We start from the raw sequence: 14,444 nt of genomic DNA, 5'->3' as shown, positions 1-14,444 counted from the left end.
GATGTCATCTGTCTTAGAGCTGGGGAAAGAGAAAGTGGGAGTCTCTGGTTCCTGGACGCCCACAAATGGTTTACACCAAAGCCGACTTTTCTGTCATAAAATCGGGTATATTTATTTGTGAACCTCAAGAAAATAGGGACTACGCTCTTGCCTCCCTCTTCTCATGCACCGTACACATATAACCCTGGGCAGTCCCATGGGCATGAGGTTGGTGCAAAAGTCATTGCGGTTAAAACAGTTAAAAACAATTGCAAAAACCGCAATTACTTTTGCACCAACTAATACCTTCTCTTCCACGTGCATAGCCATTTTTCAACACACATTTCCCTATTCTGTTTCATATAATTACACCTCCCACCCACTCCTCCCTCCACCCCAGCTAGCACCTTTCACAGATCTTACTGGAAAACCCAGACTTTCAACATTGTGAATTTTAAATAGAAAAATAACCAGAGTGAAGAATGCTAGAGTAGTGGAATCCTGGACCCACAACGTTGATTCCATCTAGCGAGAGCACCTCCACAGCACCAGAGCAGAGACCGCTCAAGGTTCAGAAGTGCCTGTAGTGCTGGATAAAATTCCCCGATTGCTTATGTTGCTTTTAATAATATCTGAAGAAAGCATTCCCTTCCGTAGGGCTTCTGCCAGCATGATTCAATTTCAGAGAATCATTACAGACTAATCACCATTATGACATGATCATATTTCAATTATCCCCTGTGAAGGCTGGGTACATTAATGTAACTGAGTTCTCTCACTGAGAGAAAGAAGTTCATTAAAATCATAATGTGCATAAGATTTTTTAAAGTGTGTTGGAAAACTAGGGCACAAAGACTGGAAACAACAACAGAATCTCTTAGATCTTTCTCTAGCACTCATTCGAACACCATAATCTTATCTCGTGATGTGGATCAAGGACTATAACTGAATAATGGGCCAATTGTTTTTTTATCATTTGTGTCTAAGTGCTTTGTGATGCAAAACCCAATAGGCTGTCTGCTTTCAGCCCACATCTGGCCAGCTAGATGCATTGACCCATCTTCACGGTAGGTAAGGGTACATTTAAGCCCTAGTTAACAGTGCCAAAGTCTGAAAATTATCTAAAGAATGAAGCTGATCACACTATTTGTGGTCTAGTTATATCAATACAGGCACAGTCCCTAATGTGAAGACAAGGGAAAGCAGCCAGCCCTTGAGAATTTGTCCCAAAGAAAGGAATTTAAAAGAACAAATAGAGCTTTATATGCAAAGGTATTCATTATTGATAACAACAAAAACAGAAACTTAACTACACTCTGACAATGGTGAAATAGTGCTGAGTAGACTACTGGGCATGGAATGGAAAGGAATGAGGGTGGAATGGAATACTATGCAGCCATTAGAAATTGATGCTAATGATGCAGAGAATGGAACTATATAGAAAACTGTTTTCCACGTAATGTTAAAACCGTCCTCTGTACTGTGATTCCAACTACATAAAATCAGTGCATATGTAGGTAAGAAACGGGAGGAAAACAATGGGTGTCTCAAGGTGATGGGATTGTGGATGATTCAGCTCTATAATCATTTCTTTCCTGGCTGGAATAATGTTGGTTATATAATAAATCAATAAAACATAGAGGAAAAAGGAAAACACTCATGTGAGGCATTTTCTATGTCAGGCAAAAAAAAAAAGTTGGTGATACTTGAGGTCGTTTCGCATTCTTCCTTGCTCCCGCGAAGCAGCTGGTCATCTTTACCCAGATGGAGGAAATACACACATCTCAGTTGTAGGAGGGATCCTTTGCCAGAAGAATGTGATGTTTGTTTAATGGGGGGAAAAAACCTCAAACTTTTCAATCTTCTTTGATAACAAGAGCATTTGAACCATTTGTTGGTGTGGTTTTTCTGTGACAACTATGCACAAAAATCTTGCTTGCTGGCATAAAATGATGCATTTTTTCTTTCTTTCCTCTTTCTTGTCCCCACCTCTCCCCTGTTCCTTTCTGCAGTTCTGCTAAGCCAATATTCTCTAGAATGAGCACAAGCTAAACAAATCGAATAACAGCTTTTGTACATCACCATCAAGAAGGAAGATGCTTGGGAGAGATCAGAGTACAGAAATGGACATGAACAACAGTGAAACATCCAGTTGTCAAAAACCCTTCTAAATCTAGATCAGCAGATATGGGAGTGATTTTCTTGAAGGAGATGTGATTATGGATTAAACACCAGCTCACTGGAAACTATCATTGAATAAGATCAGATAACATTCATGAGAAATTACATTCATGAGAAATCACATTCAGGAAATAGTTCAAGGAAGAGAAACATAAATGTGCTAGAATTAACATGTAAAAAATATATATATATATGTACTGAGGTTTGTAAGCTGTCCTTTTTTAATCAAACTGAAAACAAAAAGCTTTAACCTTTAAACATTATTTTAAAAAAGGCAGTCAATCCTAAATCATTCCTATGTCAGTAGCCAAGTGGCTGAGCAAGCATCATTTATTGAGGAAGCATCTTAGAAAATGCCTCTGAATATCTTCTTAGGAGCCATGACCTAGGTTCCCCCATCTCTGCTGTTCATTTATTTCACTGTGTAATTAGTTACAAGCACTCAGTTAAGAGATGTAACACTTCACACTTTTTACCGAATCTGTGTTCCGTTTAATGTCTGTACAAGTTATTACTGAGAAAGTGTTTCTGACATAAACTCTCACTCCATCAAGCTGTATATTACAGGAAGTACATCTTTACATCATAGGTTCCCAAGCAACATAAATTTCCCTGTCTTTCAGGAGATAGCATCAAGGAACTCTGAAAAACATAGAAAGCTCATTTTCACTTTCGATGCTCACATGTAATATATAGGCTGCTATCAAATAAATACTTTTTCTAATTCTCCCTAGTATATGCATAGGAATTTAATACGCTTTATAAATAAGCATTTAAAATCGCTCCTGTTTTTGTTTCTATTTCTTTGCCCAACATGTCATCAGAAATCCACGTATATTCTTTCTTTACCTTACTGACAGGCACTCATTTTGTTAAAAATAAAAATCATCCCATTAAACCTATTTCTAAATGATAGTAAGTGGTACTAACTAAATAAACAATAATTTAATAGCCTTAGAAATAAGTGAATATATACTTATACAGGTCAAATAAACTTGGTAGGAGTAAGTCGCCTTTCTGTTTACTAACGTTGGTTTCAAAATACTCAAATTTTTTTTATTTGGTTGGCATTTGAAAGTAGTTACAACTGATCAGTTGTTTTCAACAATCTTTAGCTTCCAGGCTCCCCTCACCCACCTCACCACATATCCTGCCAATGCAACAACAGGAAAAATTTAATATTGAAGTAGCCAATTGCTTGAGAATGAACACAAGCTAAACTGTACATGCAGGGGTAATCAGCGTAAGCCACACCATGTTCTATACTTGACCAGAAACTATACCTTCATTTTTAGACTAAAAATTAAGATTAAATTAGCATATATCACTGGAGCACCAATGGAGTATAATATAAGAAATGATATAGACCGGGGTTGATTTCTCTTACCCTCTGTCTATTAGGACCGCACTTCTATTTTTGCCAAATGTTTTGTTACTAGCCATCTTTTCACCATAAATGTGATTATGTTTCAAATGGCTAAAAGTATATTACAGGTATGCTCAAATGAGTAAAATCCAATTCACAAAGATAAGGATTTTCTAAAGAGCCAAATTAAGGGAATATTTATTATCTCTAAAATATTAGCCCCTCTCGGAGTTATTTCTTGCTTTAAATATTAGCTCTTCCACTGCATTCAAAACACCCTACTTACCAAATTTAATTATACACAACTTTTCAAGAATTCATCTTTTATTTAAAGGGAGGTACCTCTCTACTTTATCTGCAATAAAAGTAGAAGGTATTGGCTTTCTCTTATCCATGTAAATTACAGATTCCATTGGGAGTTTTACATCACAAATAGTGGTGTTTACAAAAATGAAAAAGTGTTTCCTATCCACATGCAAATGTTTTTAAACAGTTTTTTCCATAAAACCTAAGTGTAATTTAATTTAACACACCACAGTGGTCTGAAGATGGGTCATTGATGATGTACCATCTGTACATAGCTAATACACATGTATATCACTAAATGTTAACTAACTATAAGAAGTATGTTTTTATCTTTTTTTAAAAAATAAAGTGACTCCCTTTCTCATTCTGTTCTGTTGTATTGTGTCTAAAAGTTGTGTGTAATTTTTTTAAGGTCCAGGAAATGTAAAGAAATTTGTTGGAATATCTGAATTTCTGTAAAAAATAAAAATAAAAATAAGATTTTCTTATTTTAAAGATTGCTTGGTTGGTCGCGTGGCACACATTTGGTGCATCAGTGTCTGTATTTGTCCAGTGATCGGAGACAGGTAATGATTTGACTGAAATAACTATCTTCAGAAAAATCTCCTTGCTGTCAGATTCCGTAACATGTGCCACCAGCAGACAGTATTAGACATTCAGGACCCTCGTGCAGAATGAATGATTAACATTTCCAGAGCCTCTTCTCGCCAAATATGGACATCCCTCAAGCTAAATCTTCACATACTCCGTTGAATGAAATTGATAAGTAACAGGCCAAACTCTTCAAGTAAAATGACCTGAAATATTGAATTAATTGCTCAATCTTTACTTTGCAAATTGAAAACAGCCACCTACCTGTTCATCAGACATGAGCAACCCTTTTGCAATAGTTCATATTGAGTATGTGTTGTCGAGGTGAGTTCCAATGCTAGGTCCTTTAGTTACTATATGACTCTGAACAACTCTACACGTCGGTGTTCTCATCTATAAAATGAACATAAATAATAATAATACCTGGCCCCATAGTGGTGCTGTGATGATATAAATTACAGTGGCATTGTGCTTGACAGGTAGGAGATATTCAATGAATGTTAATTCCTTCCCCTCCCACTTACATGCAAGATATTGAAGGAAAAAAAGAAACATGAAACACAGCCTCTGCTCTCAAAATGCTAAAGATAATTAGGGTAACATTTATGATCAAGGATTAAAAATTAAAATGCCTACAAGGGCCAGGTAGATAAGTGGATTAGCAGAGCAAAGCAAGCTGTGTTGGGAGATAATAGGAAACAGTGGGCACTGTGGAGCACTGGAGAGCCTAGGCCTGGTCTAAAGAGAATAAGTAGCCAACATTCAGTTTTAGTCACTCAACAAATAAGTGTTGAGTCTCTACTGTGTGCCAGGTACTATTCTAAACTCTGAGAAGATAGTGGTAAGCCGGACAAGCAAGGTCCCTGCTCTTATAGGTCTTAAGTTCTAGTAGGAAAAGAGTCAATGAACAGGAAATTCTCTTTAATAGGTACCCTAAAGAGAATTAAAACATGGAGATGATGAAAAAATGGGAAGGCTAATCAAGGAAGGCCACTGTGAAAATGTGGCATTTAAGTGAGAATGATGAGAAGGAGCCAGCCATATGAAGAAAGGGGAAAGAACATGCCATACACAGGGAGTCACCAGTGTAAAGGTTCTAAGGCAGGAGGAAGATCTATCCTTGAGGAGCAGCAAGACACACACTGGGGTGACGTGAACTGAGCCAGGAATGAGCTCTATCTAGGCTTTGTAGACCAGGATGGTTGGTATATATTTTAAGTGTGAGAAAAAGCCATTTGAGGGCCTTAAGAGAAGAGTGATGCAAACTATGTTACATTTTTAAAAGATTACTCGGTTTCTACTCGTAACGGTATGCACTAGATACTCTAAAAAGTCTTCCTTATACAGTACTACCAGCTCTTGGATAGATTGCAGTGAGCTTAATTTTTTAATACACAGCTTAGCTTGCAAAATAATAAGAGAAATCCCAAAGGTATTTTTTTTAAAAAAAGAAGAAACTAAAAACTGAGTGTGAAGTGTAAGCAAATGCAAAAATTGGGATTGCCTGAAGGCAAATCCATATATCAGAGTAGGGAATGGGAGACTAAGCCTTGGGCCATTGGAACTGGATGAGCTAAATTTGAGAATCCCACTCTAAATCAGGACACTTGAAGATGGCCGCAACTTTAGACAAGAGTGGCCCAGAAAAAATATTCATGCTAGCAAACAAAGTCTATCAAGTCTATCAAGAATTCTTATTTCCACAGTAGTTCTAGATGGGGGGGGGGGATAAAAAGAAGAATAGTCACCCCTGATATTTTTAATCCATGGACCTGGCCCCCTCAAGTCTAGAATTCAATTTTATATGCTCCATATGATCAAAGAGACTGCAAACCAAGAGATTAAATAGCTTGCTAGGGCCCGGTAGCTAGCAGATACAAACACAGATCTTGTCTGGAAGAAACCATCTCTAACATATATCTCACCAATTAAGCTCAACAAAATATGAGACTCTCATGTTTCTGCTCATCTTGCCAGCAGGAACACTGACTGCTTTCATTCCAGACTATGTTTTCAAGATTCTTTGTATAGCAAACAGTCTGGGAAGATAGAGACAGGGCCTCCCTCCAGAGAAAAGCGTAAGTTTGTTCATTGTTCTGTAATAAAAATAATGTATCCCTGTGGGGCAAGTTCAGGCTTATAATGGGCTCGTGCCCATTATAAAAGATTTAGGTTCCCTAAGCTCAGTGTCCCTCTCTCCTGCAACGTAACCCAGCGCAATGCAGGTATCACCCAGCCCTCTGGAAATGTGGCAAGGGGAACCAACGTGCTGCCACTTGCTGTGCCATGAGTAGTAAAGCTCTTTGTCTCTGACCCAGGAGTCTCATGTTTTGCTAGGATCCATGAGACTGTGGCAGGCTAGCCTCTTAGTTTGCAAGTAGAATTAAATCTTCACCCCTTCACAGTTCTTCAGTTACCACTTGGAAATAAAAGAAATCAGACATCTGACTCACATTGTACACAAAAACCTACATGGGATGAATTAAGAACTTAACTGTGAAAGGCAAAATTTTAACTTTTAGAAGAAAATACAGATAACCTCAGAAAAGGGAAGGATTTATTGAACAAAACATAAAATCATAAAGGAAATAATTGATAAATTCAACTACATTAAAATAAAAACTTCTGTTCTTCAAAATATTCTATAAAGAAAATTAAAGCCACAAATTGGGAGAAGGTATTTGCTAAATATATTACTGATGAAGGATAACAATACACAGTATATAAAGAACCCTTAAAAATCAATTTCCTAAAAGCCCCCCCACCAAAAAAATAGGGGAAATGAGCAAAAGATATGTACAGGAATTTAACAGACAAGGAAACACAAATGGCAAACATGAAAACTCAACTACATTACTAATCAAAAAATGTCAATTGCACAATGATAATATTCATTTTATTGGCATAAATTAAAAATCTAACAATATTAAGCATTAGTACGGTTGTGCAGCAGTGGGGTTTCTTACTATGGTTGGTAAGAATAAAATTTCGTATAATCACTTTGAAAAACAATTTGGCATCCTTGCAAAATTGAACAATTGCATACACTAAATTCATCGATTCTATTCCTAGGTACATATATGCTGGAGAAATTCTTGGCCATAAGGACCAAACACATGTACAAAAATGGAAAACACAAATATTCATCACAGAAAAATAAATAAATTGTGGATTATTCACAATTTACTTTTCAATTAATTAATGTAATACTACTATAAGCATGTCAATGAATAAATCTAAGCTAAAACACCAACATAGATGATTATATTAGGTACATACAATGCTGAGTGGGGAAAACAACAAGTTGCAGCAGATTCACTATGGCTCCATGTTTATAAGTCTCAAAAGCAAATAAAACTAAACTATGTATTGTTTAGTGATAAATACGTATATGGTAATACTATAAAGACAAGAAGCAAAAGAATGATAAAAACAAATCTCAACATTGTGGTTACTTCTGGGGAGTAGGGAGGGATTGTAATCAAGGAAAAGTATACAGGCAATTTCAATAGTTCCATATCTTCATTGAGAAGATGATTCATAGTTTTACTTGTTTCATGCTTCCTAAATTATATATATGTATATCAAATTTTGTCCACTGAAATTAGAAAAAATTAATTAAATATTTTAAAAAGAAAACTGACAATTATGAGGAAAAGAGATGGTAAGGTTCAGAGTAGAAGCAGGAAGATTGGGGGAAGGCTATTGCAAGGTGAGGGAAGGAGGTGGCTTAAACTAGAATGGAGACAGATAAATTTGGAGAATGTTATGGATTGGGTTTCTGGGAAGCTGACTCTGATAAAGATCACGGTGAGATAAGTTTATTATGCAGTGCTCTCAGGATCAACACCTGTGAAAGGGAAGTAAGGGGCAAGGAAAGAAGCAGGTGGGCCGAAGGCTGTGATGCAGTCTCGGGGAAGGCCTCAGCTGACCCCACAAGGAGCCCAGAAGCTGGGATACCTTTACAGAGTTGTCCTGCGTTACCTGAGGAGGTCGGGCCTCAAGCATCTGTCACTGTATGTGGGTTGCTTGCCCGCAGGAAGTGGGTGTGATCTTGGGTGTGGTGGCTCTCTTCAGCTTAGGGCCATTTCCAGAGAAGGCAGAGGACTGTGAGATGGTAGCGCATCCAGCAGCTGGAGAGGTAAGTGCTCTGGTCCCGAGGAGGCTCTGGGGAGCACCACACAGCATCCACTACAGATATGTGTTTTTGGAATAGGAGACTTACTGATGGATTGAATGTGGAAAATGAGGGAAAGAGAGCTACCGATTTTTCCTCTGAGTGGATGGTGGTGTCATTTACTAAGAGAGGAAGAGGAGGAGGAGGGGGGCTTTTGGGAGATGGAAATCCAAAAAATCTTTTTGTGAAATTTAAATTCAAGTTACTATTAGAAATTCAAGAGATGTCAAGTTAGATAGTCAGTGAGCTGTAGATGTGTGGAATTCTAGGGAGAAGTCCAGGCTAGAAACCCAAATTTCACAGACCTAGTAAATACATAGCTTTTAAAGTTTGAAGACTGGATGTGAGCATTTAGGAAGAATATGCAAACACAGAACAGGACCACCGGCCAAGCAAAGACCACTCTGAGCCAGCAGAGGAGACTAAGAGGAACCTAGGAAATGGAGTGTTATGGAGACCAGAAAAAAAAAGTACTTGAAGAAGTGGAAAGCAATTGTCAAATGCTGCTGAAAGGCCAAGTAAGACAAAAGAAAAGACCACTGGATTGGGCAGTTACAGAGGTTACTGGTGATTTCGACAAGAACAGTCTTGTGAAGTAGTGGAAATATAAGCAGTGAATTGGGGGAAAGAGTTGAAATTGAGGAGGTGGAGATAGACAACCTTTGCAACAAGTCAATTGTAGCCAATCGGATCTGAGAGATTAGGTTTGCTAGCTTTTCTAGTTTCTCAAGACAAGACAATTTTTTATAATATTCATTGTCCAATAAGTTGGTACATTGTTCAACAGTGCAGTCCAACACTGAGTCAAAAACACATTTAGTTGTAGTCCTTTGTTGCTTATCTTTATTTTGATTAAATAAACCCCCCATCCCCTCTTTGGGTAAAAATAAATGTTTATTGAGAAAAAAAATACATTTAGGAGTCAGGCTGTGAGTTTCTAACTTTCATAGAAAGGGCATACTCTCAAAGAGTAAACTAAATATCATGGCAGAACACGCTATGGAACAGTAGAGTAAATGCAGGAACCCTTGGGAAGGCTAGAATGGGTAGCGAGTTGAGTAAAATCCACTTAAAATGGCCACAGAGAGGAAGGCAAGCCTCAGGTGGACTTTCTCAAGGTAGATTGGGGGAGTGGGAAGCAAAATTTTTGAAAAACTGTGTGGCTATATAACCTATCCTCCAATCCAGCATTGGTCAGCAGTAACACCTTTAGATTTCTGTGTGGTCCTCTCACTGATGTTATTTAGGTAGGAGGGCCAGATTGTTAATGGTTTTTCATTCCAGATACTTTAAAGTTTGGACTGTATTCTGCAGGCAGTGGGAAATCGTTGAAAGGTTTTGAGCAAGGGAAAGATATAATCAGAGTGCAATTTTAACAAGATTATTTCTTCAGCAGTGAACAGGATGGAGTCGTGCTAGGCTAGGTTAGAAGCAGAAAGCCCTTAGGAGACTCTTCCAGTTGTGGACATGACTGGGTGTGGGGCATGAGAGTGAGAAGCGAGATGATACTCAGATTTCCAGTCTACATTACTAGAAGGCTGGGCGTGGAGGGTAGTTGAGGTGACAATGGGGTTGCATGAGCTGACATGATAAAAGCTGTAAGAGCCAACATTTCGATAACACCACGTAGCTTACAAGTATTTTCACATCCATTATATCATTTGCCCTGTGAGGTATTATTATGCCCATTGAACAAATGAGAAATCTGGGGCTCAGAGAAGCTAAATGATTTGCCCATAAGGTTTTAGAGGATGGTTTTAACCATAGATGTGTTTTGACAATGGCTTTCAGATAAACTTGGGTTCTAGGTGGTCTGTGGGCAGGAGTTTGCCTTTCCAAGGTTATGTCCTCAAACTTCAGTTTCTTGGAGGGATTAGCTGAATTCCATTTCTTTGAAGTTGGTGATCCTCCTAGAAGAGACTAGTAATTTGCATATGATAGCGACACAAACTTTTTTAAAAGAACCTACTTCTAAGTCAGTTTTCCACTTTGAGGACAGTTAGTATCCACATACATACGTACAGCCTACTCTGAAATAAAACATTAATTTTCTCTCCTGGGCAGGATACCAGGTAGAGCATTAAAATTCATCCCGTGAGAGCCAAATCTTGGTGATGAACTGAGATGAGGAAATGCTCTCACTTCTCACTGCTTGCCACTCACTCTCTCAAATAAAAAGCTGAAAATTCCCATCTAATGAGAGATCTATTTCATTATCTCAACCACAAGTCAATAGGCCCAGGAGCTCAGATGGCAAACCAACCTGTGGATCCATCCTAGCTCCCAAATCACTTAAATACTGTCTTTTTCTCTGGCATCACCTGAAAGGAACTTCTCCAAGGACTAAATTGGCAGCTATATTTGCAATTATGGACTAAAGGCTGATTCTTAGCCAAACCAAGATGGTGAACAGAAAGAATCCTGGAAATACGTGCATGTGATGTTATCTTGCTGATTCAGTTCCCCAAGTTTAAACATTTACTTACATCTATGGCTTCCCCCTAAGCAGGAATTTCTAAAATTTTGGAAGTATTTTTCCTTATAAAAATCTTTACATTTTTTAGGTCTTCTGACTTTTAAAAGCGTGTGAATTCTCTTCTAGGTGATCCAAACCCATTTTGAATTCAATACAGTTGCCCTGATCACGTGATGAAGTGATGAAAAATAATGAAGTTGCTTTCCTAGAGCTTAATTTATTACAGGTCTTAATTTACTACCCCTCCCCCTACCACCCAAAAGCAGAGCCTTCCTATGGGACCTTTCCTAAGCCAAAAAAGCAGTAAGTGAAGAAGCAATTCCCTTAGGACACATCTTGCTAATGATGCATAAAATAAACTGAGATGCAGCAGATGCTCACAGACACAGTTCAAAGCTGTTGTAGCCGCTCGGTGCTGACCGTGTTTTCCCGGGAAGCAGCTCGGCGATGCCACTTTCGCGGCTCAGTGTGCACGCTGGCCGCAAAACAAACGCTGAAAACCATTTTCGCTTTTTGCCTTATTTCATTAAATCAAAAATTCTTTTCAGATTTCTTTCGGTTCACGGAAACTGGTACTAATGTAGGTCTTTCGTACAAGCAAAGTGGTCTAAGGGGAGGGGGGTGGAATGTGGATACTGTGTACAGATTTAGAAAGTAGTTGGATTTTTAAAACTTGATTTATACTGCCATCTAGTGATACATTTTTCTGTAGGTCCACTGGGTTACCCTTAAAAACGCAGAATCTAGGATTTCTGCTTGCAAATTTAGAGAGAACTAGTTCCTCTATGCAACATACAAGGTCCCCTAATACAGGCTAAGAAAAAATTTTTAACATAAATATGGAAGGGGGCTCCCAACAGAGATCCTTTTCAATCACAGAGGCTTCTTACATTAGCTCTTTTTATTTATGTCTTTGATTTTTACCATCATTATTCCACATAAACTGTTTATTTCTCCTAGATAAATAAATACAATCCTGCCTGACTAATTTAATGGTCTCTCTGTTTTGCTCTTCAGGTTCAAATCCTAGCCCAGAACTTGCAATCTGTGTGCCTTTAAACAAGTTATGAAACACTTCCATGCCTCAGTTTACTAATCTGTAAAACAGGGATGATAATTAAATGTACCTCATAGAGTAGTGTAAGAAACACTGTGCTCAGCACAGAAACTAGCACAAAGTAAATGCTCAATGGAAAAACAGGTACCATTTTATTGGTAGATCACAGTGAGCTCAATTTGCATAGACTCTCCAAAGGCTAAGATAGCAAAACAGGCCCCTGTCCCATTCCGCTAGCAAATAGATCCTTAGACACAATGAGGACCCAATGTCAGGTCTCTGGACGCTAGAATTACCATATGATCCAGCAATTCTGGGTAATTCCCTAAAAGAATTGAAAGCAGAGACTCAAATAGATATTTGTACACCAATGCTCACCACAGTATTATTCACAACTAAAAGATGGACACAACCCAAATGTCCATCGGCAGATGAATAGATAAACAAACTGAGATATACTCACATACAATGGAATATCATTCAGCCTTAAAAAAGAAGGAAGTTCTGACACAAGGATGAATGTTGAAGACATTATGCTAAATGAAATAAGTCAGTTAACAAAAATACTATATGATTCTACTTATATGATGTACCTAGAGTGGTCAAGTTTATAGAGGAAGAAAGTAGAATGGTGGGGGCTGGAGAAAAAGGGGAAATAGGGAGTTATTGTTTAATGAACACAGAATTTCAGTTTGGGATGATAAAAAACTTCTGGATATGAAATAGTGATAATGATTGCACAACAATGTGAATGTACTTAAGGCCACTGAATTATACACTTAAAAAGGTTAATATAGTACATTTTATTATATATATATATTTTTTTTTTAACCACAGTAAAACAAAAGAGCCCTGGCCACACATTGCCATTCTCCACTCTCTACCCTCATTACCTACAAATGCTGGCTGAGCAGCCCTAGGGGCAGGGATCCTAGCCAGGGTGCACCAGGACCTTAAAGGAGGCCCCATTGCCTCTGACTATCCCACCCCCATACACACACACACACACACACACACACACACAGGCACATTGTTGTGTTACCTTCTGACACTTAGATGGAGAACAAAGAGTCAACACCCTGGAATCCCAGAAAGATGCCAGAGCTTGAGTGACAGTGGCTCTTTAACTCCAACCTGGGCCCTTCTCCTTTGTGGCTATCTGGGTCTGCCAAATCAAGGTTATGCTTTTAAAGAAAGGAGATATCGCACATGATTCTAACTTTTATTTGTGGGCAGAGATTGGAATAAACGTGGACAACCATGATGCCTATTGATTAACACTGAGAACAGCTTAAATGAACCAGTGAAGCAAAAGATAAGCCAGATCCAGAAACAGCTGTGGCTCTAAGCCCCAGCAAGGGACTGGCAATCTATGAGACAAGTCAGCAAACGGAGAACTAAAAACCTGCTCTTATCTGCTTTATACTCAGAATAAGTTATCTTACTTGTAAAAGAAGCCAGAGAAAAACAAAATCCAGAAGTCTCTTCCCCAGAACCATACTAAGAAACAACTTGGAAAAAAACAGAGGTTTGGCCCTGCTTTTTTTTTTAAGTTATTTTTTATTGAGGTAACATTGATTTATTACATTATTACATTATGCAAGTTTCAGGTGTGCAACACTGTAAATTGACATCAGTACTCATATGTACTATACTATTCTCACCACCAAAGATCTGATTTCCATCCATCACCATACAATTGAACCCCTTTATCTGTTTCACCCTCCCTCTACCCCACTTTCCTTTCTGGTAGCCACCAATCTGTTGTATGCCTCTACAAGTTTGTTTTTGTTTTTTGTTTGTTCATTTGATTTTTGTTTATATTCCACATATGAGTGAAATTATACGATACTTGTCTTTTTCCACCTGACTTATTTCACTTAGTATTATATGCTCCAGGTCCATCCATGTTGTCACAAATGACAGGATTTCACCTTTTAATGGCTGAGTAGTATCCATTGTGTATAGATACGTGTGTATATACATACACAACGTCTTTATCCATTTATCTGTAGATAGACACTTAGGTTGTCTCTATGTCTTGGTGTCATGCAGGGTGTCATGCGGGGTCTCTAGTCCCGCTCCCCACATAAGAACGCAGGACATGGTGAGGCCAAAAAGGAACACCCACGGAGCCATAGATAGAGGAGTCATACCACTATAGTCTCACTGGCAGTTGGGTTGGAGACACAGGAAGCAGGAGCCACACGATCTGCATCCCGCCGTCCACTTGTCTTTGCCAACCAACCTCACTTGCTAGCTGCAATCCGCCTCTCTGCAATCTGTAATCCACACTCTACCACACCACCAC

At 38.4% G+C, this 14,444-nt stretch overlaps 1 protein-coding gene and 1 long non-coding RNA gene across 4 annotated transcripts in view; one reads left to right on the top strand and one right to left on the bottom strand.

Moving 5' to 3' along the window:
- The window catches only part of LHFPL3 (LHFPL tetraspan subfamily member 3), a 552,178-nt gene extending 547,979 nt beyond the window's left edge, over positions 1–4,199 (top strand). For all 3 annotated transcript variants that reach the window (XM_074340619.1, XM_074340616.1, XM_074340617.1), the window contains one exon: positions 1,992–4,199. Coding sequence is in view for 1 of the 3 variants with exons in the window: in XM_074340616.1 (XP_074196717.1) it covers positions 1,992–2,020 (29 nt within the window). In the remaining 2 variants the exon portion in view is untranslated. The remainder of the gene's footprint in view (positions 1–1,991) is intronic.
- Positions 1–14,444, bottom strand: part of LOC141573190 (uncharacterized) — a 40,742-nt gene that overhangs the window by 11,296 nt on the left and 15,002 nt on the right. The window contains exon 2 of the long non-coding RNA XR_012498862.1: positions 4,688–4,816. This is a non-coding gene — a long non-coding RNA (uncharacterized LOC141573190). The remainder of the gene's footprint in view (positions 1–4,687; positions 4,817–14,444) is intronic.

This window comes from Rhinolophus sinicus, linkage group LG09, assembly GCF_036562045.2.
Source record: "Rhinolophus sinicus isolate RSC01 linkage group LG09, ASM3656204v1, whole genome shotgun sequence".
In the NCBI taxonomy this organism is placed as follows: domain Eukaryota; kingdom Metazoa; phylum Chordata; class Mammalia; order Chiroptera; family Rhinolophidae; genus Rhinolophus; species Rhinolophus sinicus.
Note: the sequence above shows the minus strand (reverse complement) of the source record. Positions and strands in the feature narration are given on the sequence as shown.